General features: G+C 43.4%; 1 protein-coding gene and 1 pseudogene across 2 annotated transcripts in view; one reads left to right on the forward strand and one right to left on the reverse strand.

Moving 5' to 3' along the window:
* LOC131394240 (adhesion G protein-coupled receptor E1-like) overlaps positions 1-23547 on the forward strand; it is a 737363-nt pseudogene that overhangs the window by 492697 nt on the left and 221119 nt on the right.
* The window catches only part of LOC131394484 (adhesion G protein-coupled receptor E1-like), a 62127-nt gene continuing 41464 nt past the window's right edge, over positions 2885-23547 (reverse strand). For both annotated transcript variants that reach the window (XM_058525852.1, XM_058525851.1), the window contains 12 exons: positions 23286-23369; positions 22426-22603; positions 20513-20632; positions 18912-19111; positions 17716-17886; positions 15734-15928; positions 14191-14426; positions 11056-11122; positions 9033-9124; positions 6462-6630; positions 6237-6341; positions 2885-3292 (listed from right to left, as the gene is read on the reverse strand). In XM_058525852.1, the coding sequence (XP_058381835.1) occupies positions 3287-3292; positions 6237-6341; positions 6462-6630; positions 9033-9124; positions 11056-11122; positions 14191-14426; positions 15734-15928; positions 17716-17886; positions 18912-19111; positions 20513-20632; positions 22426-22603; positions 23286-23369 (1623 nt within the window). In that variant the 3' untranslated portion in view covers positions 2885-3286. The remainder of the gene's footprint in view (positions 3293-6236; positions 6342-6461; positions 6631-9032; positions 9125-11055; positions 11123-14190; positions 14427-15733; positions 15929-17715; positions 17887-18911; positions 19112-20512; positions 20633-22425; positions 22604-23285; positions 23370-23547) is intronic.

Raw genomic sequence — 23547 nt, forward strand, 5'->3', positions numbered from 1 at the left:
GAGGGAAGCACTCGTCTCAGGCACAAAATTTAAGTGTGCATCAAAAAAACTAAGTAATCAAGATAAATACCATGTAAATGCAATTTTTAAAAATATCAAAATCAATGCAAGAAAAATCCATGATAAGCAAAATATCCAAATCCAAGATCTGACAGTGCTATGCTGGGGTCATAATGGAACCTGATACAAAAGGAAAAATGTGAGCCCCTACATATACTTTTTCAATGTACTTTTAATGGTTAATTTTTTTCTAGAAATTGATTTTGAAAAATTATTGATGAATTTTCTTCCATTAAAATCAACAAAGTCAAATTTTAATAAATTCTGGTTTGGGGAAAATAAAATATTTAAATTTAAAATAATATTTTATGTTCTAATATCCTTGCTTTTCAATTTTTTAATTCTTTTTCAATGATGTTTAATGGTTTAGGAAGGAAAAGTACATTTTAGGTGGTCAATAAATATTTCTTGAATGAATGGATCTGTCTTTTTTTTGGACACCATAAATTATTTGGATTATAAGAGGACAGAGTTATTTCACTTTATATTTATGGGATTTGAGAACCATGCAGTTTTTATTCTAAGTGTCTTTTCTGTCTCTAGTGGAGGCATATGAGGCCATGGGGGTAAAGGAACGTACCAAGCATAGCTTGATGTTTATAGTAAGAAAGATCCTTATTGTGGAGGTTACAGCTTTCACTTACCTTAGAAACATAGAGTTCCTTAACACGGTTGTATTTTAAACCAACATGTAACACTGTAATAGAGATAGACAATGCCTTGTGCAAGTCTTCTGTCAGAAAGAACTTTATTCAAGCATTATAGATTTATAGACCTTGATAGCTAAGAGGAAATATAGATGCAAATCCTCCTCTTTGTATATTCCAAATTGTTGCAATCAAATGCAAAATGTTGAAAATCCATTGGCTGCTGTATCAGTTAGCAATTGCCACAAATAACACTTCATAACAAACCACTCCTGAAACTCAGTGCCCTAAAATAATGATACCTGATTGTTGCTCCTGAGTTGATGGGTTGGGTGAGCAGGTCTGCTGATCTTGACTGGGCTCACTGATGTGACTGCAGTCAGCTACAAGTTGGTTAGGTGGCTGATTAAGGACAGCCTCAGCTGGTGTAACGGGATGACTTAACTCTCCTCCATATGTTTCTCACATCCCTCCAGCGGGTTAGACTGGGCACGTTCTTATGGCAGAGGCAGGGGTGCAAGAGCGAGCAAGACAAATCATGCAAAGGGCAAGAAGGGATGCACACCCAATTTTGAAACCTCTGAGTCATGCTTGCTAACATTCCGTTGGCCAAATAAACTCTCAAGGCCAAGCCAGAGTCAGAGAAGGAAGGGTTACAAAGTTACAGGGAAGGGGTGTGGAGGCATGGAAACCATTCTTGAAGGCATTGATGCAATTAACCTGCCACAATTGGCAATGGGTAAAAATCATGCCTTTTCTTGCTTCAATATCCCTTAGAAATGTCACCTCTATATTGAACCCTCTGGACAAGCCAAGCATTGAAGACCACCCTATAATAAATGAACTCTTGTTTGTAAACATGTGTCAGCCCCCCTCCCAAATTGTGGCTGCCACAAATAACAAAGACTGAGCCTCCATCAATCAAGTTTAATGTTGTGATCAAATTGTTCAACACAGGATCATTACCCAGCAAACTGAATCCTAAATGATAAGTTGACTCAAAGTAAATAGTTAGTCTTTTCTCTGTATCCCCAAACTAAGAATTCCTAGGGTCAAAGAAAGAGAAGGAGAAGGGCTAGTGGCCTGGAAGAGGAGCTCTCTGGTCAAGAGTTCAAAGCCCAGCTCAGCCCGCTACAGCTGTGTAATGATGGGAAAGTTACTTAACCTCTCTGAGCCTCAGTTTGCTCATCTTCAAAATGGAGAGTAACCCTTCATTCACGCTTTCATTCAAAATATTTATGAAGAATCCACTGACTATACTTCCCTGCACTTATGGAGCTCAGAATCTAATTGGAGACACTCAAGAAGAAAAGAAATTATAATACAGAGCTAGAAAGCATGAAGCCTTAGAGGACACGCAGAGGTGACATCTAATCCTACTTGAAGAGATCTAAAGAGTGCTTCCTGGTGGAAGTGACGACTAAGCTGAGACTCAAAGAGAGGGTAGAAATTAGTCCAATTTTGAGGAAAGGTGTCCTAGGAAGAGAGAATGGCAGATGCAAAGTCCTAAAGCCAAGAATATGTTTTCCTTTCTAGTTTTAAAAACAAGCTCTGCTATAAGCATGGAAAACAGAAGAATATTCTAGAGCATTCACTCACGCACAACACAAACCCCCCGGGGATCTCATTAAACCACGGGTTCTGGTTCAGCAGAACTGGAGTGGGGCCTGAGATCCTGTTTATCTAACAAAGGGATGCTGATGCTTCTGGTCCACGGACCACACTTTGAGGAGGCAGGCTGGAGAGTGGCCATGGAAGGGAGGATATGTACATTTTAAATTTTCCTTCTTCTCTCCTTGGCACTCAACACTTTATGGGAGACGAAGAGCAAGGCAGGATGATGATAACTTTGTGAGCAGTGCGAATCCTAGCCAAGTCACAAAACAGTTCCTGGAAGGAAAGGAGACGTTGGTTCCCGGAAAGGTTCCAGGAAACCAAAATATTTCCCAAGGCTTTGTCATCAAGTCCTTCAACTCTCTGTGAAACGCTGGAATTCTGCTCCATCGACCGCTCCTGCTTACCAACATAACTCTTTTAAGTGTTTGTGCCAAAGTGGCGTCCATGTCAGTGAGCTTTGTTTATCCCCTGGGGCTCTCGTTACAGTCTTACTGGCCATTTCTTTACAGGCAGGAGGAGTCTTTGTTAAAGGGTAAGCCAGTCGGTCAGAAGACAAGCCATTTCCTGAAGCCGTTTCCATACTCTGTGACAGGCGCTGGAGAGGCAGGCTTGCAGCCACACGCCAAAGAACTTAGGAGAAAACAAAACGGTAGCCAGATGTTCTTGGTCATGCCATTGCACTAGGATCTATTATTTCCTCAAAACTCTGGAAATTCAAAGGGCTGCAGAACATAGAAGATAAAATCTTAATCTGGAACAGAAAGTCTTGTTTCTCACCAGCGCATGGACCGTGGGAAGAACGCCCCACCCATCAGTGCTCTGAATCACCCAGAGAGTCCTGGGGCTGGTGAGATCTGCAATTCCACATTAAGCCATGAAGAGAAGATTTCAGCGTCAGCTCCTGCCAGCACCTGCTGTCCTCAAATGTTGCTTCATAGCGTATTTGAAAGCAAGAAAGAGCTTTAACCCTGTGAGAGAGAAATCAGAACTGGAATCAGTACCAAGATTAGTACAAACATGATCCCAGAGGTCATATCTATAGGGGCATGGGTCTTATAAATACAGAGAGAAATATTGCAACACAGACTAGAAGGATAAACCTTAAAATGTTAACAGTGATTATCTCTAGCGTGGCAGGCACTGCAGGCAAACTCAAAAGCCATTCTTAACCTCTTCACCACTGATAGCTCTTGCTCTAGAAGTTAGAAAGCCAAATACTTGTTTTGTCAAATTCTTTTGTAACTAGGAGTGGTCATGTGATGCAGTTCTGACCAATTAGGTGAAAGGGAAATCTGCTGAGGGGTTTCTGGGAAAAGCTTCTGTTTCCTGTTAAAGGGAGAGGCATGAAAGGAGAGGCTGCTGCTTCTGCCCCATCCCTCTTCTTTCTGCCTTGAACATGGTCGTGATGTCTGGAGCTATGGCACCCACCATGCAACCATAAAAAACATTTTGATGAAAAGCCAACATGTTGCTAGCAGATTGGAAAACCGGGAAGAGCCTAGATCCTTTACAATACCACTGAGCAATAGAACCAATACCAGCAACACCTAACTCTGGGCTTCTATTCTTGCAAAAAAAAATAATTCCCTATTTAATTAAGCCACTGAATCTTAGTTACTTGAGCTTGGAATATGTCAGTTAAAAAATAAGACATTCTAGTGTGAGATGGAAGACCGTAAATAAATAAGGAAGTTATAGCATATTAGGAAGTGGCAAGCGCTATGAAAAGAAAATCAGGATTAGGGGCAGGAGAAGCATGAATGTCAGGGTAGGAGAAAAGGAGGCAGTACGAAATAGAGTTGCCAGAGGACATACTATTGATAACAGACGATTGGAACAAAGATTTGAAGCAGATGAGGGAGTTGGCCATGTGGGTATCAGGACAAGAACATTCAAGGCAGAGTGAGGATCCAGGTCAAGATTCCTAAAGAGGAAGTGAGCTTGGCGTGTCTGAAGACTCCTGAGCAGGCCAGCATGGGTGGAGCAGAGGGAAGTGAGATTAACAGAAGATGAGGTCAAGGAGGAAAAGAGGGTCAGATGGTACAGGGCCTTGTGGGCCATCAGGGGGACTTTGGCTTTTACTGAGTAAGGTGGGAGCCATAGATGGTTGTAGGCAGAGAAGGGATGTGACCTGACTCAGGAGTTCACAGGCGCCCTCTGGCTGCTGCAAGGAGAACAGACCAAAGGTGGGGCAGGGAAAAGGCAAGAGGGGAAGGAGAAAGACCCTTTATGAGGTTATTTCCATAATCCTGGCTACAGACAATAGGACTTGGAACAGAATAGAAGCAACAAAGGAACAGACAGGCGATCAGATTCTGGATACATTCTGAGGAAGGGTCAACAGGATTTGCTGACGGATTGGAGATGAAGGGTAAGAAGAAAGGCAGAGTCAAGGATAACTCCACAGCCTTGTGCTGAGCAATAGAAGGATAGGGGACCCTCCATGGAAATGAGAGGTGGGGGGATCAGAAGCTCAGATTGGAACATGTTACATTTGTCACATCTGTTAGACATCTCAGTGGAGGCACTTGGTAGTTGGTTGGTTATACGAGTCTAGAATTCAGGAGAAGGGGCTGGACTGCACATTGTTTAATATTTTGGGGTCATTGCTAATAAATGGTGTTTATGGCTGTGAGACTGGATGAGATCTATGGTGTAGAGAAAAATGAGTACTTCCATGGAAAACAATGTATTGTCAGAGCACACATCTCCAGGTTACCCAGTTCTGATCTATGTGGGAGATATTTTACAATTCTGTAAATTTTAAATAACTGACAGAGATGCAAAATAATTCCATGGAAAAAACAGTTTTGCATCCATTTGCACATTCATTTCAATATTCCTGAAATTATATATATGTATTATAATTCATAGGTATTATAATGCATATATATGTAATACATCTATAACATATAGGTATATGAAATTTTATATGTATTTTATAATATTAATAATTGTATGTATATTTATATAATATATAATTAAACATTATATTATATATATTATGTACATATAATTATCAGTGAGGGAGCCAAGCAGATGTTATAACTGGGTCAAAAGAGAACAGCAAAGAACAGACATATACATGTACTATGTAATATATATTATGTATTATGTATACATTGTATATATTATATGTGTATTATGTATTATGTATACATTATATACATTGGATACATTGCATATGTATTATGCAATATATATTATATTTTATGTATACACTGTATGCATATTATATGTATATTATGTATTATGTATACATTATATGTGTTTTATGTATTATGTATATGTTGGATACATTATGTGTATGATGTATTACGTATACATTATATACATTGTATATATTATATATTATATACATATATGTCTGTTCTTTGTGTTCTCTTTTGAGCCAGTTATAACATCTGCCTGGTTTTTTCACTGATTGATGAGTGGAATAAAATCCTTAATGTATGCTCATTTTATATCTGTGTGAGTCACGATTTTATCTTTTTTTTTTCTTGCTCGAGGAAAATTCACCCTGAGCTAACATCTGTTGCCAGTCTTCCTCTATTTTGTATGTGGGGCACTGCAACAGCATGGTCACTGACGAGTGGTGTGGGTCTGCAGCTGGGAGCCGAACCTGGGCCACCAAAGCGGAGCACACCAAACTTAACCACGAGGCAATAGGGTCAGCCCCCATGATTTTATCTTTTTTAGATCACATAGCTACTAAGAGGCAGAGCTGGGATTTAAACCTAGGTAGCCTGGCTCCTGAACCTCCACTCTTAAACCCCACCCTCCATCAAATGAGCTAATGTACATGGACGCACTTAACTCACAGTAGACACTCAACACATGGTGGTGTTTAGTATTGCTAAGAAGCAAGTATTCTGTTTGACCAGAACCTGCATAAAACACACAGTCTCTCACCATGTTGGAAGTGGAGGAAAAGGATGTCAGTATGACCCCTGATGTCTGGGACTGGGATCTGGGTGTGGTCTTCCTGGTAATCCATCTTCTGTAATCTTCCCGTACCTGGAGATGGAGACACATCACGGGGAGATGAATCACTCCCAGATGCAGGGAAGTATGCTGGCACAGGCATGTCCCCTGGAAGGAGTGGCATCAGGGACAGCGAGGGCAGCAGCTACATACCTGGCGGTTGAGCAGACAGTGAATGAGGAAGATGAAGGCCCCCTGCAGGCTGTTGATGATGGTGAACAGGTAGGCCATGATACTAGCCATGGGTCCGATCTGGAAAATGCCCAACACCCAGGAGCTCCCCAAGATGAAGAGCTGGGCAAATGCCTTGAATGTCAATAACCTGGAGGAGAAGGTTTGCAGAGGATAAGGTTCTGGGAGGTGGCTGTTGTCCTCATGGGACACACTCCCAGGAATGGTCTGAGGCTGCCACCATGTGACCCACCACCTAGACGGAAATAAACGTGGGCTGGAGCCTCCAAGCCTAGGTGTAGGGAAATCGAATCCTATAGGCATTTAAAAGGCTATTGGCCTACAGATACACATCGGCACAAAGATGTGTGGACGCATGTATTTAATGCAATATTTTCATTAGTAATGAAAGGCTAGAAGGACCCATGTGTCCAAGAATTTAGGACACGTTAAATGAACAATGAAGCCATACAATGAAATACTATGAAGCCTTCTTTTTTTTTTTTACTGAGGTAAAACTCACATAACATAAAGTTCACCATTTTAACCATTTAAAGTACGATTCGGTGGTATTTAGCACATTCACAGTGTTGTACAAACATCACCACTATCCAGTTCCCAGACACATTTATCACCCCAAAAAGAAACCCCGTCCCTATTAAGCAGTCATCCCCCATTTCCCTCTCCCCCAATTAGAAACAACCCAAATGTCCATCAACAGATGACTGGATAAACAAAACGTGGTCCATCCATATAGCGGAATATTACTCAGCCACGAAAAGGAGTGAAGCACTGACACACGCTACAACATGGATGAACCTTGAAAACATGATGCTCAGTGAGAGAAGCCAGTCACAAAAGTCCACATAGTATATGATTCCATTTATATGAAATGTCCAGAATGGGCAAATCCATAGAGACAGAAATCAGATTATACAACTGTTTTTTAAAATGAGATGAGAGTGACAATATACTATAGTGGGTAAGGCTCTGGGTCAGACTGCCTGTGTTTAAATTCTGATCCATTCACTAACTTTGTGGCCTTAGTAGGTTACTTAACGTCACTGTGCCTCAGTTTACTCACTTTGAGATACGGATGACAACACAATGCCTACACTATAAGCTTGTTCTACCAATTAATGAGATAGCATTAGACCTAAAGGTGCTTAGAACAATGTCTGGCACAAAATAAACATTTTTGTTAGTTGTTTTTAACCTTAAGTACTGATATGAAATAAGCTACCTATTATGTGGAAAAAACCAAGTGCAAAATGATATGTACAGTACCCTGTCATTTATGTAATAGAAGATGGATGTGTAAGTATAGAATATTCTGGAAGGAAGCTCAATTCAGGTGATAATGGTTGCTTGAGGTGGGAGAGATCTGGGGACCTGAGGAGTCAGGGAAAAGAGAAGGAATTAGTTTTCACGTGTTTCCTTTTTTACTGCTTAATTTTTCTTGCCATGGCATACATTAACTTTATTCTAACATTTTGCACTAATTTTTAAAAAATAATTTTTAGAAAAAAATATTTAAGATGGATGAAGGATTGGACACTGATGGGAAAACAAACAAGCGACCATCATTAGGTTACTGACAATAAAATCTAGACAATGTCTAGTTTGGGTACATTCTTAAAATGAACATTAGTTGAATGGTGAAGTTAAGAAACACAGATGCTCTATGAGAATACGAAAAAGTCCCACCTCTGTATGATAGAATAATATATATGAAGATAAAATAATGAGATAGTGTATTTCATCTATTAAATCAGCAAAACAACAAAAAATGATAAACTCTACTGCTGGCAAGGCTGGAGGTAAACAAGCACTCTTGTGAATGGAAATAACTTTTCTGGAAAACGATTTGCAATATACACTAAAAGTGTTACAATCCAACCTACCCTTTGACTCAGGCAATTTCATGCCTAGTGTTATGATTAAATAACCACAGATGTGGAAGAAGATTTACCTACAAGGATATTCAAGACAATACTGTTTATAATAGCAAAAAAAAAAAAGTCAGAAATAACTTAAATGTCCATAAATGAGAGATGATTCAAGTAAACTGTGCTGGCTCCTTACGCTGAACAGTTATACAAAAAAAGTATAGTTGACAAATTTCTAATCAAACAATAAAAATTTTATGACGTGTTATTAAGAAAAAAACGGTTATAAAAATAAAACAGTATGATTCTATTCTACTATGTACACACAGGAGAAAAATTAAAAAGTTTATTAATAGTTTCTATATATGAAACACTCACTTCTCCTAGTAACTGTGCTAAATGCTTCATAAGCCACATAAAGTGGGCAATATTAATATCTCCACATATTCTACAGATGAGGAAACAGAGTTTCAAAGAGGTTATGTAACTTGCCTAAGGTCACACAGCTTGTAAGTGACAGAGCTGGGGTTTTATCCCCCCAGATCCAGATACTGTGCTAGTCCGTCTTAGGCACAGGACCAGGCATACAAAAGGTACTCAATGAACATTTGTGGAAAGAAGGAAGGGAGATTGGAAGGGGAGACGATAGGAAGGAGGGACTCACCTGGTGTTTTTGAGCGTTGAGACTTCGGCATTGACGCTGGAAAGCTTCTGCCTCAGGCTCCGAAGTGTCAAAGTGAAGAGGATGGAATTGATCTACAAAGCCAAGCAAAAGGGATTGAAAGATTGGATATACACGAGGACAATGGCCAGACCATCTATAAAAAGAGAACTCTGACCCGTAGTCTGCAGTAACCACTCCAGGAAGCCAAACAATAACTTCTGTAGCAATCAATTCTAAATGACCAGGACTTGATCAATAACTGACAGCCTCCTTAACTTCTGCCCCTGTTTCTGACTTAGCACCAAAAGGAGAAAGCCAATATGCTCCCCTAACCAATCACACAGGATGCCTGCTTCGAGTTAGCCCAGCTATAGCATCCCTATGTCAACAACCTCCACTCAGGGCACATCTGAAGCCTTCTGTTTCTCTCTACAAAGCTTTCCCACTCCTCTGCCTGCCTTTGAGGCTCTGATGAATGGAAGTGATGGTGGCTGACTTTCTTATTATGGCAATCTCCGAATAAATAGCTTTTGTTTGTTCTTATTTAGGTCATCTTCGTTTATTTCCACTGGATGCAGCCAGGAAGTTAGAATCAAGACCAGTGCCCTGTTATGGGTTGAACTGTGCCCCCTCCTCAAAAAGATATGTTGAAGCCCTAATCCTCAGGACCTCAGAATGTGACTTGATTTTGAGATAGGGTCTTTACAGAGGTCATCAAATTAAAATGAGGCCATTAGGATGGGCCTTAACCCGATATGACTGGTGCCCTTATAAAACAGGGAAATTTGGACACAGAGACAGATATGCATACAGGGAAGATGATGTGAAGAGACACAGGGAGAAGACAGACATCTACAAGCCAAGGAATGCCTGAGGCTACCAGAGGTTGGAGAGAAGACTGGAACAGATCCTTCCCTGGGGCCATCAGAGGGAGCGTGGCCCTGCTGACCCCTTGATTTCAGACTTCTAGCCTCCAGAACCCTAAGACGATAAAATTCTGTTGTTCTAAGCTACCCAGTTTGTGATACTCTATCATCTCAGCCCTAGGAAACTAATACATGGCCCCCCAAAAATCTGATGGAAGTCAAAGCAAAACTTCGCTGGAGGAATACAACCTCAAGATTTCCCAAGATTTAGATTGGTCAGATAGGAGCTCACAAGTAGCAATTACAAATGACACAAGGAAATGAGCCACCATGAATGAGAGTCAGAAGAAACGTCTTGTAGGATTGCAAGTCCGGATTGGAGGCAAGGAGATGGTGCTGAACATCCCCAGGATTCTCAGAGGGTAGAATAGTGATTGCCAGGGGCTGGGTGTTGGGGGAAATGGGGAGACGGTCAAAGCCTACAAAGGTTCAGGTATGCACAATTAATAAGTTCTGGGGAACTAATGTACAGTATGGTGACTATAGTTAACAAAACTGTATTGTACGCTTGAAATTTGCTAAGAGGGTAGGCGTTAAGTATTCTCACCACAAAAAAAAGAGAAAGGAAAAAAATGGAAGTATGTGAGATGATGGATATATTAATTAGCTTGATTGTGGTGGTCATTTCACAATGTATACATATGTCAAAACATCATGTTGTACACCTTAAATATATATAATTTTTATTTGTCAGTTATACCTCCATAAAGCTGGAAAAGAACCTCCAGGCTCCCCTTTGCCTCCATTCCATCATTTCCTTCTCTCTCTTCCCCATCAATTGTTTTTAATTTCTTTCTACCTTTTTTCTCATTTAATATCTGTACTCAGAAAAGATTGACAGACACATTCACACTGAAGCACAAAGGGCACATAAGCCTGTGGGTTCTCCCGGGAGCATTTGCATGTTGGCATAAAAAAAAAACCGCAAATCAAAGAAATTACACTCTAACTTGGAAATCTCGAGAATTGAGGATCAGAAGACAGAACGTTTGAGGAGAATAGGTGACCTCAGCTATGCAGCTTCCGCTGGCATTTCCTGACCTTTCAACTCTCTTTGCTTCTGCTCCAGAACACACAGCACCAAGTAATCTGCTTACCACTATGATTGTGCAAACTGGCCCCAGGAAACTCCAGATGAACCCCGCCTCCGTATTCAGCCAGCAGCTATGGAGAGAAACAGGAGGAGTCAGTGCTTGTCTCAGGGTCTTGACCCTACAGCTATTCACGCCCCGACAAAGGCACTAATGGAGGAGACTATGGGGAGATGAGATGGAGACGAAGATTCTCCTGATGGGGCTGGTCGAATTTCAGTTTTCTTTGGACCACAGCAAATCCTCTCAGAGACCTTCTTGCTGGGCAACTGTTCCTGAAATGTTCACTTAGTGCCCTGGGTAGAGCCCATTCTCCACTCATAACCTCTGTAATCCCTTTTCCCTCTTTCCAGAATCCCCAGTGGCACACCTTGTCATTCAAATCTCAGCGCAAATGTCACCTACTCTGAAAAGCCATTCCTGACTACCCCCAGCTAAGTGTACTATCCCTGCTCCTGGTGCCTCTCTAGCAGAGCTTGCTGCCTTTTTTTACGGCATCTCTCAGTATCGTAAATTATCTTGTTCAGTTGTTTGTTTGCTTGCGAATTGTCCATCTTCCCCTACTAGACTATGAGCTGCATAAGAATTTGGACCTCGAATGTTTTGTTCATCTCTGAATACCTAGGACTCTGTGCAAAGCCTGGCATGGATGAGGCATTCCAGAATTATTTGTTAAAAGAAAAGAAAGAAGAAAGAAGAAAGTGAGGGAAGGAGAGAGAGAGGGAAGAAGGGAGAGAGGGAGGGAGGAAGGAAGGAGGAGGAAGGAAATAAGGGAGGGTGGGAGGGAGGGAATGAGAGAGGGAGGGAGGGAGGAAGGAAGGAAGGAGGAATACATTGCCTCTTTCCTTCATGTCTCTAGTAGATATTCACTGTTTTCACCACCCAACAACCATTCCACCATGTTGGGTAACAGCACCCCAATATTCTTTTAGCAGAAGTGTGCCTCCCTGCTCAAGAGAAGGAAAATAATCAAGTTTGGCCAACCAGATGTCGTGAGTCTTCAGTAATAGAGTGAATAAAAGGCGGGAAAATGTTTGCATCATGAGAAGATGCTGTTCACCTCCTTTCAGGAACAACCACGTCAGTAAATACTGGCCAGTTCCCTTATCAGCATCTGCGTCTCTGCCTGGGGCATCAGACTAAAAGTGCTGGAGAATTAGTTCTCCCAGGAGCAGCCCTCAACCGACGGCTGATGGGAGGGAGTTGGTGGATAAATACACCAGCTCCCTCGCCGCTTGGGTAGGATAACTGTGGTGCGTGCCCTACAGGGTCTCCCAGAGGTACCCACTGAGACTGAGCCCAGCCTCCCAGAGCAGAGCCTGCTCGTGGATGCACCCCATATTTGCTCCTTCTCTTCCCTGTCTCACTTCCCCATTCTCCAGTGCTTCCTAAGATCATCTCAGATCCTTGTCAGTGCGACTCCTCTCTTCCAAAACTTTCTGTGGTTCCCACCACCTGAGAGGTATTCTCCAAATTCCATGCCCCCACCCCATTTCCCCTTCTTCCCGTGCAATCCATCGGACCTCCAAACACCCTTTGGGCAAGCTTTTGCCCTTACCTATGTTGCCACCCCCCTTTCCTCTTTGCCTGTGTACATTTCACTAGAGCTTTCAAGGCTCATTCAAATTCTCCCTCCTCCAGGAAGCCTTCCATGAACTTTCCAGCTCCCATACGCCATCATCCTTCTCTGCTCTGTGTCAGGGCTTATACTACTCACATAAACATCAGACTCTTCCTCATGGTGGCCTTGCATTGTCACCACCATCTCCTGACAAGACAGTCAGACCTGAACTCAGCTTGGACACTTACTAGCCATGTGACCCCAGGCAAGTTCTGCGACTGCACTGAGCCTCAATGTCTTCTGTAGCTACTATTTATGAAGCTGTTACTTTATATACTTTTGGTCTCAGGGCCACCACATACAGCAGCACAGGTTGTGCACTGCATAAATCTGGGGGGTACTATTTACACTATAGTATAGTTGAATGACACTGCTGTACACAGTGGAGACATAGGAATTTTGTTGAGAAGTAACAGAGATAATATATGTTTGTAAAGCTTATAGGATTTAGGTTACGATGGGTGCTCACTAAGTACAAATTCTTCCCTTCACCCCTTATCTCATGACCTTACCTGAAGTATCAGCCATCAGCAGGCAGGGAGGAAACCCGGATATTTAATCCCCTAACACAACTCAGCAAAGTGCCTACAGCACGAGGTGACAAGCAGGGGCCTTGTGATTGCAAAGACCCAGATTCACATCCTCACGCTGCCCCTTTCTCACCATAATGGCGAGAAAAATCTTTCACCCCTCTGAGCCTCAGTTTCCTCAACTGTAAATTAGAATAGCAACATTATCTCAAAGGTCCATCGTAGGATTAAATGAAATATTACACTGAGTTACAGTCTCTGCCCTATCCACATACTGCTTGTTCTGCCCTTTACCTAATTTTTTCCCCTCAAAATTGACTCACTTTTTTTACTTATACAATGGAAGCATGTCTGTGAAATCATGATTTTGGTATGCTGGAAATTTCTTTTTCTAATGCCCTATAAAATAAATACAAAAATATTTTAAAAATTAGTCCTCACCAGCATACTACCTAAAATCATCTGGCATGGAACCATGTGATAAATATACCTCACTTTAAAACAGACAATGCTAATAATGATGGTGATAATAATAATGTATATAATGCTTTAGCCTGCGCCAGACGCTGTTCTCAATGTTTTGCAGATAACTCATTTAACCCTCACAGCAACCCTATGAGGTAGGCATTGTTGTTAGCCTCCATTTTATAGATGAGGACATGGAAGCATCTGGAGGTTAAGCGTCTTGCCCGAGGTAGCACAGACGGGAGGGGGTGGAGCCAAGATTCAAACCCAAGCAGGCTGGCTCTAGAGTCCATGATTTTAAAACTGTACAATCAAGTTTACTGTTGTGTACAATCAAGCGCACAACTTGTGCAACTGTACATGGCAGCCCTGAGACCATGGCACCCTGAGACCAAGCACATAAAGTAAAAGCTCAATAAATAGCAGCCACAGCTACTGCTACTGTTACTGCTCTTCTTGTTCATGTAATTATCATCATGAACCCCGGAAGCAGGGTCTTCTGGGAGAGACAGGGATGTCACTCACCGATCATACATCCCATAGCCCTGTGGTTGCACGCCGGCGGAGACAGCCACCACTACCGCTGGGAGCCCGTAGCCAAAGACACAGAGGTATGTCATCTTGATGTTGCGAGAGCTGAAGTAATTCACCACCTTCAGGTTCCTGACCATAAGGAAGAGCATCACGGCCTCCACCAGCATCCAGAAGAAGCAGGCAAGGAACAGATAGTGCAGAAAGCCCGCGATGATGGCACAGCCCGTCTGCAGAGGAGAAGCGGGTGCACTCAGGACCCCCCTCCAAGGAGCAGGCTCAGAGGAAGAGGGCAGCGGAGAGACTACTCTGATTGGTGATCCCCAAACATGACCCATTCGTTCATTCCACAAATACTTATAGAGATGTTCTTCACCGCATTCACGGTTCTTCTCCATCCCTCTGGTAGGGTGACCAATCATCCCGGTTTGCCCGGGACTGAGGTTTCCCAGGACACGTGACTGTCAATGCTACAACTGGGAGAGTTTGGGGGAAAAGCTGATGGATGATCCCCCTACTTGAGGAGATGTCTGAAGACATGGGGACGGGGGCCCCCAAACTACAGCCCTTGTGCTCGCTGCCTGTTTTGTAAATAACGTTTCACTGGCACACAGCCACACCCATTTATGTATTCTCTGTGGCTGCTTTCACACTAAAACAGCAGAGTTGAGTAGTCACGACAGAGACTGTAGGATCCGCAAAGCCGAAAATATTTATATCTATCTCTTTATGGAAAGAGTTTGCCCACCCCTGGTCAAACGATGGGAGCGGGCCAGTATGGGTGTTGAGTTCTCAAGGGATTGGGGAAACTAAGCATTCCATAGCGAGAGGGGCAGGCCCACACAAAGAATGATCATCCCACCCAAAATGTCAATAGTGCTCCTTTTGGAAAGACCTGGGAGCCTACTATTTCTGGCACAGTTATAGGTGGTAAATTGGCCAAAGTCATTGCTCTCACGGGGCACATAGTGTAGGGGAGGAGGTAGATACACAAGTAAAACAATAACTAATCAATATGGTTTCAAACGAGTGCTGGGAAAGAATGCAAACTAGAGTTACAAGGAGCAGTTTCTCAGCTGTAGCATTATTGACATTTGAAACACTGCTGCCAGATTATTTTCTGTTGTGGGGACTGTCCTGTGTATGGTAAGATGTTTAGCAGCATCCCTGGCCTCCACCCACTAGATGGCAGTAGCGCTTCCTCCCAGTGGTGACAACCAATGTCATCTCCAGACATCGCCAAGTGTCCCCTAGGGGGCAGAATCATCCCAGATGAGAACCAATGGTTTAACGAGTAATAGGAGGGACCACCACAATATATAACATGATCAGGGAAATTATTTTAAACTGAGACCTTTCTATCACAAGAAGGAGTCAAGCAAGTGAGGAGCTGGGAGATGAGTATTGTTGAAAGAGGGCACAGTGTGTGCAAAGGTCCTGAGGTGTCAACTGGCATAGAGGGAGTGGGTAGGGATGAGCAGAGGCAGATGTGGAGATGATGGGGCTTGATGGGGGCATAGCCTGAGGGATGTGAGACCTGGTTGTCAGTCTTGTCTACACCGGTGAGGAAGAGCATCTTGGCCAAGAAGAGGCACACGCAGAGGTGCAGGTGGAGGTAGGTGTTGTGGTTGCGAATGCTACGGCACAGCAGGAAGGTGGCGATGGCCAAGACGAGACACACCAGTGAGATGATCATGCCCACGTGGCTAATGATGTACAAAGAGAAATCCATCTGTCAGGAAAGAGATACACCACTCAGAGAGGGACCAGCATGCTCTGGGCAGGAGAAAGAATTATCCAGACTCCTGGCTTGGGCAAAAAGGTCTTGAGGACCTTTTCTCCCTCTGACACTCAGAGTGAAGTAGATACTGTCCATCATCATCCTTTGGCATCTGTTGGCATCCATCAGCACCCATTCTCACCCCTATCCTACACCGCATCCCATCATGTCTACAAACTACATTTCCCAGAATCCTTTGGGGCTAAGGTCCTGGATGTCAGTTAGGTTCTCCAACGAGATGCCTGCATGAAAGTTTCACAAGGCAGAATGGAGGCAGATACCAGCTTCCTGCAGACAGGAGTGAGCTGTGGCTGGACTCCACATTCCAACTGTCCAGTCTTTAATTTCATGGATGTGGGGTGACCTGACAGAAGGAACTTCTGACCTCTGGATTACAGCTGCAGAGGGGTGATCTTGAAACCAGAATCCAAGCAGCAGCCCCTGACTTCAACTCCTTCGTCCCTTCCACAGATTTGTGAGCGCCCACTTCCCCGTGTTAAATCCTTTCCTGCTTGAAACACCTAGAGTGGTTCCTGTTTTTCCTGCACCAAACCAGGACTGATACATAGGCATTCAACTTCTGGGAGTGGAAATGACAAGCTGAGTCCTTCCCCTGTGCTGTTATTCATAACTAATTTTTAAATTAATCTTAAATTTATTTGCATGCTTTCTGTGTGTTAAAGATATGCCAGGCACCATCTCATGAGCTCATCTCCATGCTAGCGTGACTTAGTGTTTAAGAGAACTGACTACAGTTCTGCCGGTTTCTAGCTGTATGAGCTTGAGCAAGACACTTCACTGCTCTGTGCCTCAGTTTCCTCATCTGTTAAAAAGAGGCTACTAATAGTAACTACCTTATACAGTTTTTTTAGGAGGATTCGGTGAAAATACTTAAAGTACTCACAACTGTGCCAGGAACATATTACGTACCCTATAAGTGTTAGTTGTCATCATTATTTTTTTCTTGTTCTCATTTCTGAGATGAGAAAATTGGGCTCTGCTCAGAGAGGCTGAGTGGTTTTCCCAAGGAAACACAGCTAGGAAGTGACAGAGATGGACTTGAAACTCGGCCGGTCTTGCTCTGGAGCCAGTTCTCTCAAGTCCTAAGCCACATATTCCTCTAACTAGCAGTTAGGGCCTCCCTGGCAGAGAATTCACCTCAGATCTTGCATGAGAGGTAAGGAAACTCACCACAGCACTAATGAGGATGTCTTTCCTCTCTACCAAATCTGCCTGCTCACCAAGGCTCACTTCGTTCTTCATTTCTTCCCTGATCTGTCACCAGATCTCACTGAAACACCTCTGAATTCCTACACTGCAACCTCTTGCACCATTTGTATGGTTCAGTGGAAAGAGACTTCTGGAACCAGACTGTCCTGGAATAGAATCCCACCTTCCAATTACTAGAAGGCTACTGAGCCTCAGTCTCTTATCCTGTGCAATGGGTCTAAAAACACTTAAAATAAAGGGTCCAGAACAAGATCAGTGCTCAGTAAATGGGATCTGTGATTTTTACTGTGCCTGCACCTGTTTAGGGTCATTCCTCATTTGACATATGAGGGTCATGGCTTGCCAACAAGACCATGAATTCTCCAAGGGCAGAGGTATGGCACACACCCCTTCTGTCCCCCCATGACTCCCTCCCACAACACACAAGGCCATGAGAGGCACACCATGCATGTTTAGTCAATATTTTCCCATTGGATTTGGGGAGCAAGAAACAGAGCATCACTACTCACCGTGAGCTCCCTAGAAGCCATGATGATGGCCAGGTTCGCCATTCGATTACAGCTGCAGACAGTATGCGTCTCGGAAGCTTCAAGGATCTCGCAGCCAGATGGCGTCCACCTACCACCCTTTGCATCTGTTGTCCAGGAAACGCAGATGGGGTCCTCAGACTTCTGCTTTGGCTGAAAAAAATCAAAGGCCCTGGTCACCTGAGAATCCCCCCTGAATGAGTGCAATGTGGCCAACCTGAAGTCATCTGGGGCAAGAAGATGCAGGTATGCTCTATAGGGGATGGAGGAAAACGCTGCCATTTCATTGTGCAGTCATGAGAAGAAATGTCTTGGATGTCAGATCTATCTCTCCCACTGACTTGGTCATAGCTAATGTAACTAAAGTCTCTGTAAATATTCCTGCATCAGTGTTACTTAACCTAACCTAAATCTTGCCTGCTGATGAATGGAAGAACGCCAAATAGAAATAGGAAAGTTTACTCCTCTAGAGGTGGATTTTGAGGATTGGCTTAAGTTGCTAGAAATTGTGGAAGCTTGCCACCTTAATGGGTGCCTATTAAAAATGAGAGTTAAGCTATTCCACTGCCAGGTATTTATGCAAAGTACGTGAAAACATGAATGTGTAAAGATACTTGCACCCCTATGTTCATTGCAGCATTATTAACAATAGCCAAGACTTGGAAACAACCTAAGTGCCCATCAATGGACAAATGGATAAAGGAGATGTGGTATATATACACAATGGAATACTACTCAGCCATAAAAAAGATGAAATCTTTCCATTTGCAGCAACATGGATGGACCTTGAGGGTATTATGCTAAAAGAAATGTCAGAGATAGAAAGTCAAATACCGTATGATCTCCCTCATAAATAGAAGATAAAGACAACAACAACAACAGTAAACAAACACATAGATACAGAGATTAGACTAGTGGTTACCAGAGGGGAAAGGGGGAGGGAGGAGGGCAGAAGGGGTGACAGGGTACCTGTGTGTGGTGATGGACAGTAATTAGTCTTTGGGTGGTGAACATGACATAGTCTACACAGAAATCGAAATATAATGATGTACACCTGAAATTTATATGATATTATAAACCAACGTTACCTCAATAAACAAAAATAAGAGTTAAGCCCACTAGGGGATGGGGAGTTCTCAACGGGTAGATGGGGGCTCAGTGGAGACCTCTTCACAAACCTCGGTGTTCTCCAGAGTGTAGATAACTGGGTTGGAGAAGCCATCTTTCTTCTTCCCGGTCATGATGCCCCCAGCAATGCGAGAATTCATCTTCAGCTTCCTCCTGGAGTTGCCCAAGGGCGCCCGAGGGTCTTGGAAGAAGCTCTCATCCAAAACAGACTCCATACCCGCAAAGGAGACAAATGCCACCCCAGTGGTCCCTGCGATTTGCCCCAAACGCAAAAAAAAAAAAACAAAAAAAGGGAATCATTTGCTGAGTATTTATTAGTATATGCACTGTAATATCCCATGCATTCCTGCACCTTCACTGGCCTGCTCTGAGGATTAAAACATGGGTGGGCTTCTGGTTGGTGACCCTCATAGAACCATAGAAAAAAATCCTGAGGTGCTATCACCTGGAGAAATCTTGGCTATACTTAAAAACAAATTTGAATTTGTGTTTTTAAAGGACAATTCAACTCAGCAGTGGAAAATAAGTTCCCCTCCCACATTTGTGGTCATTCTTGTCTAATCTCTTTGGTCGGCTTCCCCTTTCAACGTTGGGGGTCTCCCAGGATGTGTCCTAGGTCTGTGCCCTCCAGAGAGCATGTAGATCAGGGGTGGTGGACAATGTACAGGCTTATCTGGCCATTGCCTGTGTTTTGTAAATAAAAGTTCTATTGCAACGCAGCCACACCTGTTCATTTACATATTGCCTATGAATGCTTTTGCACCACAACAGTAGAGTCGAATGGTTGCAACACAAATTGTATTGCCCTCAATGCCTAAAATATTTACTAACCTGCCCTCTACAGGAAAAGTTTGCCAACCCTTGATACAGATTAGTGCCGTCTGCTAGAAACATAGTATTAGCCACATATGCAATTTTAGATTTTCTAGTAGCCACATTTCAAAAAAGTAGAAAACGGGTAAAATTCATTTTAATAATATATTAACTCAATACATGCAAAATATTATCATTTCAACACATGATCAATAGCAAAAATTATTATTATATTTTTGTGTGTGAGGAAGATCAGCCCTGTGCTAACATCTGCCAATCCTCCTCTTTTGTTGCTGGGGAAGACTGGCCCTGGGCTAACATCCATGCCCATCTTCCTCCACTTTATGTGGGACTCCGCCGCAGCGTGGCTTCCCAAGCGGTGCATCAGTGCGCGCCTGGGATCCGAACCGGCGAACCCTGGGCCGCCGCAGCGGAGCACTTGCACTTAACCACTTGTGCCATCGGGCCGGCCCCTAGAAAAATTATTAATGAGATGTTTTACATCCTCTGTTTTTTGTACCAAGCCTTTGAAATTTGGTATGTATTCTATGCTCACAATCTAGCCACATTTCAAGCGCTCAATAACAAAGTGTGGCCAGTGGCTGCTGTATTGGACAGGGAAGGTTTCAGTACTCCAGTATTGTGAGATTATTTATTTAATGTCTGCCTTCCCCAGAAGATGGAAAACTCCCCAAGGGCATGGGCTATTTCTGCCTCTGCCATCAGAGATTCCCTCACCAGCTGGCACAGGACTTGGCACCTGGGAGGTGATGGATAAATGTTTGCTGATTGAATATACCACAACCAGCCTCCTTGATTCTCAGGAGCGGGTCTGTACCTGTGGATTCGGATTCTTTAATTGTGGAGCACCAAATCTTCATCTCATCCCCTTTGGCTTTCAAGTTAAAGACGGTGCTCTCCTCAGAGCATTCTTTGTTGATAACTTGGGTATTAATATCTAGAAGGAGAAAGGGAGAGTTTGCATGAGGTCACCCAGAAAGTGGGTCCTGAATTTGGTTTCTGTCCAAGAAAGGTAAGCATCCGTAGTCGCAAGCAAAGGAGAGAACAGAAAGGCCAATTCATCACGGGAAACCTCTTGAGCCCCTGATGATTGGTAGGAGGATGGTAGCACCAAACATGTGAGCAACCCAGGTGGATCCATAGGCGTGAGCCCTCACATCATAGGGGATGCATGAGGAAAAGATGGGATTGAAGTCGACAGTGATGGAAGGCGACAGAGTTGTGACTCTGGCTACTCCAAATTTAGGCAAGTTTTCCAAAGCCAAAGGAATTAGGAAGGGACCGGGGCAAGCCAGTATGGTGGATGAGGGCTTGGGTTCTGCAGTCAGATGGAGTCCAGCCCTGCCACTCACCAGCTGTGCAAACTTGAGCAACGACTTAACTTCTCTGAGCCTCAAATTTCTCACCTGCAGCATAGCAATGATTAAAGGACTCTTATTGAAAACAAAATAGATAATTCTACCAGAGGTACCCTCGAAAAATATCAGCCAGATAATGCCATGCATTTTCTCAAACTCTCCAATCCCATCCCCCTATCTTACCTCAAATAAAATCCTGAGTCCCTACCTTCATCTACAAAACCTGCACTCCCTTTCTGTTCTGACCCCTTCTGCTGCAGCTTTCACCGGCCTGCTCATTGTTCCTTGAACTCACCAAGTGTTCCAAGGAACACACTTGCTCTGTCTCCCAATATTTACACGGCTCCCTTCCCTCAGGTCTCTGCCCCAGTGAGACTTCCCCTAACCACACTATATACAATAGCAATGCTCCCACTAATCTTGACACTCTCGAGCCTCCTTAGCGTGCTGTATTTTTCTCAGTAGCACTAGCTCTATCTGGTATGCCATAGGTCTATCACTAAAATATAAAATTCACAAGGCTAGTTTTGTTCAACTCTGTTGGCAGTTCACCAAACACTCTATTTCCACCTCTTAGCCTCCTGGGCACCCATGAGGATGGAATTACCCGGGATTATGTGACTGATACTGGAGCTACCAGGAGTGGGGTGCTGCCGTTAAGGCATACAGTACCTGAAATTCCCACGCAGTCACCCACCAAGCACGTTCAGTGTGGTAAATCCATAGCTGTATCAGTCAAGAGAGGAATGGGCATGCAGCAGTAACACACAACCCCAAATCTTAGTGGGTTATAAATAATTATTGATTTCTCATTCATGCTTTGTGTCCATCGTGAATTGACTTGGGGCTGTGCTCTGTGTTCTCCTTGCCCTGGGACCCACACAGATGGAGACATTATGATCTGAAACACTGCCTGTCCCTAGAGTAGAGGGAAAGAAGGCTCTGGAAGGCCTCACACCAGCAACTATTCCATTCACAATTCACTGGCTTAAACTCATCACAAAATCCCACCTAACCCCAAGCCAGGAAGTACAATCCTAACGTGGGCCCAGAAGAAAGAGCTCGAAATATTTGAACACAGCAAACGACTATCATATCTTAACACCTGGCACTCAGTAGGCAGTCAACGAATATTTGTTGAATGAATTAACGACGCCCTCCAAACAGTGCCTGGCCACAAACTCTTAACACAATGCCTGATGCTCAATAAATGAGAGATGTCGTTACTATAATAGGCTTGCTTTGTGTGAGTTCAGAGGTTAGAAACAGTCAGGGAAACGGTATATGGAAAAGACATGGAGAATCACATTGCTGAAGTCACCCCTCAAAATCAGCACCCAGGTGTGAGCTTGCCGTGGAGGGTATAGCCTACCTAGGTGTTCCGTCTGAATAGATTGACTGACATTCTCTGAGGATTTCAGGAACGCTGCCAACGTGGTGCTCTCCACGGTCTCCAGTAAGACTGTGGCCAGGGTGGACGTTTCTTCTTTGGTGAAGTTGGACCACGTGGACGTTTGCTCAAGCACAGAGGTAACACTCTCAGCCGTATTCTGCAAAGAAAGGTGTACTTGCTCTCTCTCCCCATCAATGAAATAGCAGCTGTCCTCTCTCTCTCATCAAGAGAATGCGTTGCAGTCGAGGGAAGGATGAGGTGTGGCTGCTTAACGGGTAGGGAATTTCCTTTTGGGGTGATGAAAATGTTCTGGAACTAGATAGTGGTGATGGTTAGACAACATTGTAAATGTACTAAATATCATTAATGGTTACCAGAAAAAAAGGAATGGGACTATCGATAGACACAACATTGATGGATCTCGAAGGCATTATGCTGAGTGAAAGAAGCCAGACTCAAAAGGCCACGTGATTCCGTTTATATCACATTCTGGAAAAGACAAAGCTATAATGACAGAGAACAGATCAGGGATTTACAGGGGTTAGTGGTGGAGGGAGTATTTGATTGTAAAGAGAAAACCCAAGAGAGTTCTTGGGGGAGATGGAACTGTTCTGTATTCTGATTGTGGTGGTGGTTACACAAATCTACTCAGGTAATAAAACTCATAGGATTGTAAAGAAAAAGGCAATTTTACTGCGTGTTAATTTTTAAAAACTTACAACTGTAATAAATTAAATATTAACTCACAGTCTATTAATTATAAAGAGGACTTTCTGCTCCCAAAGTGTCCCCCAAGATGCTCGAAACTCGAAACACAATTACAAAGATTTCCTCGTTACCTTCAGAGAAACGACGGTGGCTTTGTTCTCACAGGCATCGTCCAGGATGCTGAAGGTGGTGTTCATTAGTGCACAAAAGGAAACCTGTGCCCAAGAGGGAACAGCATTCGTGAGCATTGATCAGTCTATCCCCCAAGCATGTAAGGTACAAATTGGGCCATCAAGCCCACCATACAGGGTGGTCCCAAATTCCTGAGGTCTTGTGAGTCTCTCGAATTCTCGGGGAAATAAAAACTCACCATTTGATCAGAATTGGAACCAC

Source organism: Diceros bicornis, chromosome 30 (assembly GCF_020826845.1).
Source record: "Diceros bicornis minor isolate mBicDic1 chromosome 30, mDicBic1.mat.cur, whole genome shotgun sequence".
NCBI classification, from domain to species: Eukaryota; Metazoa; Chordata; class Mammalia; order Perissodactyla; family Rhinocerotidae; genus Diceros; species Diceros bicornis.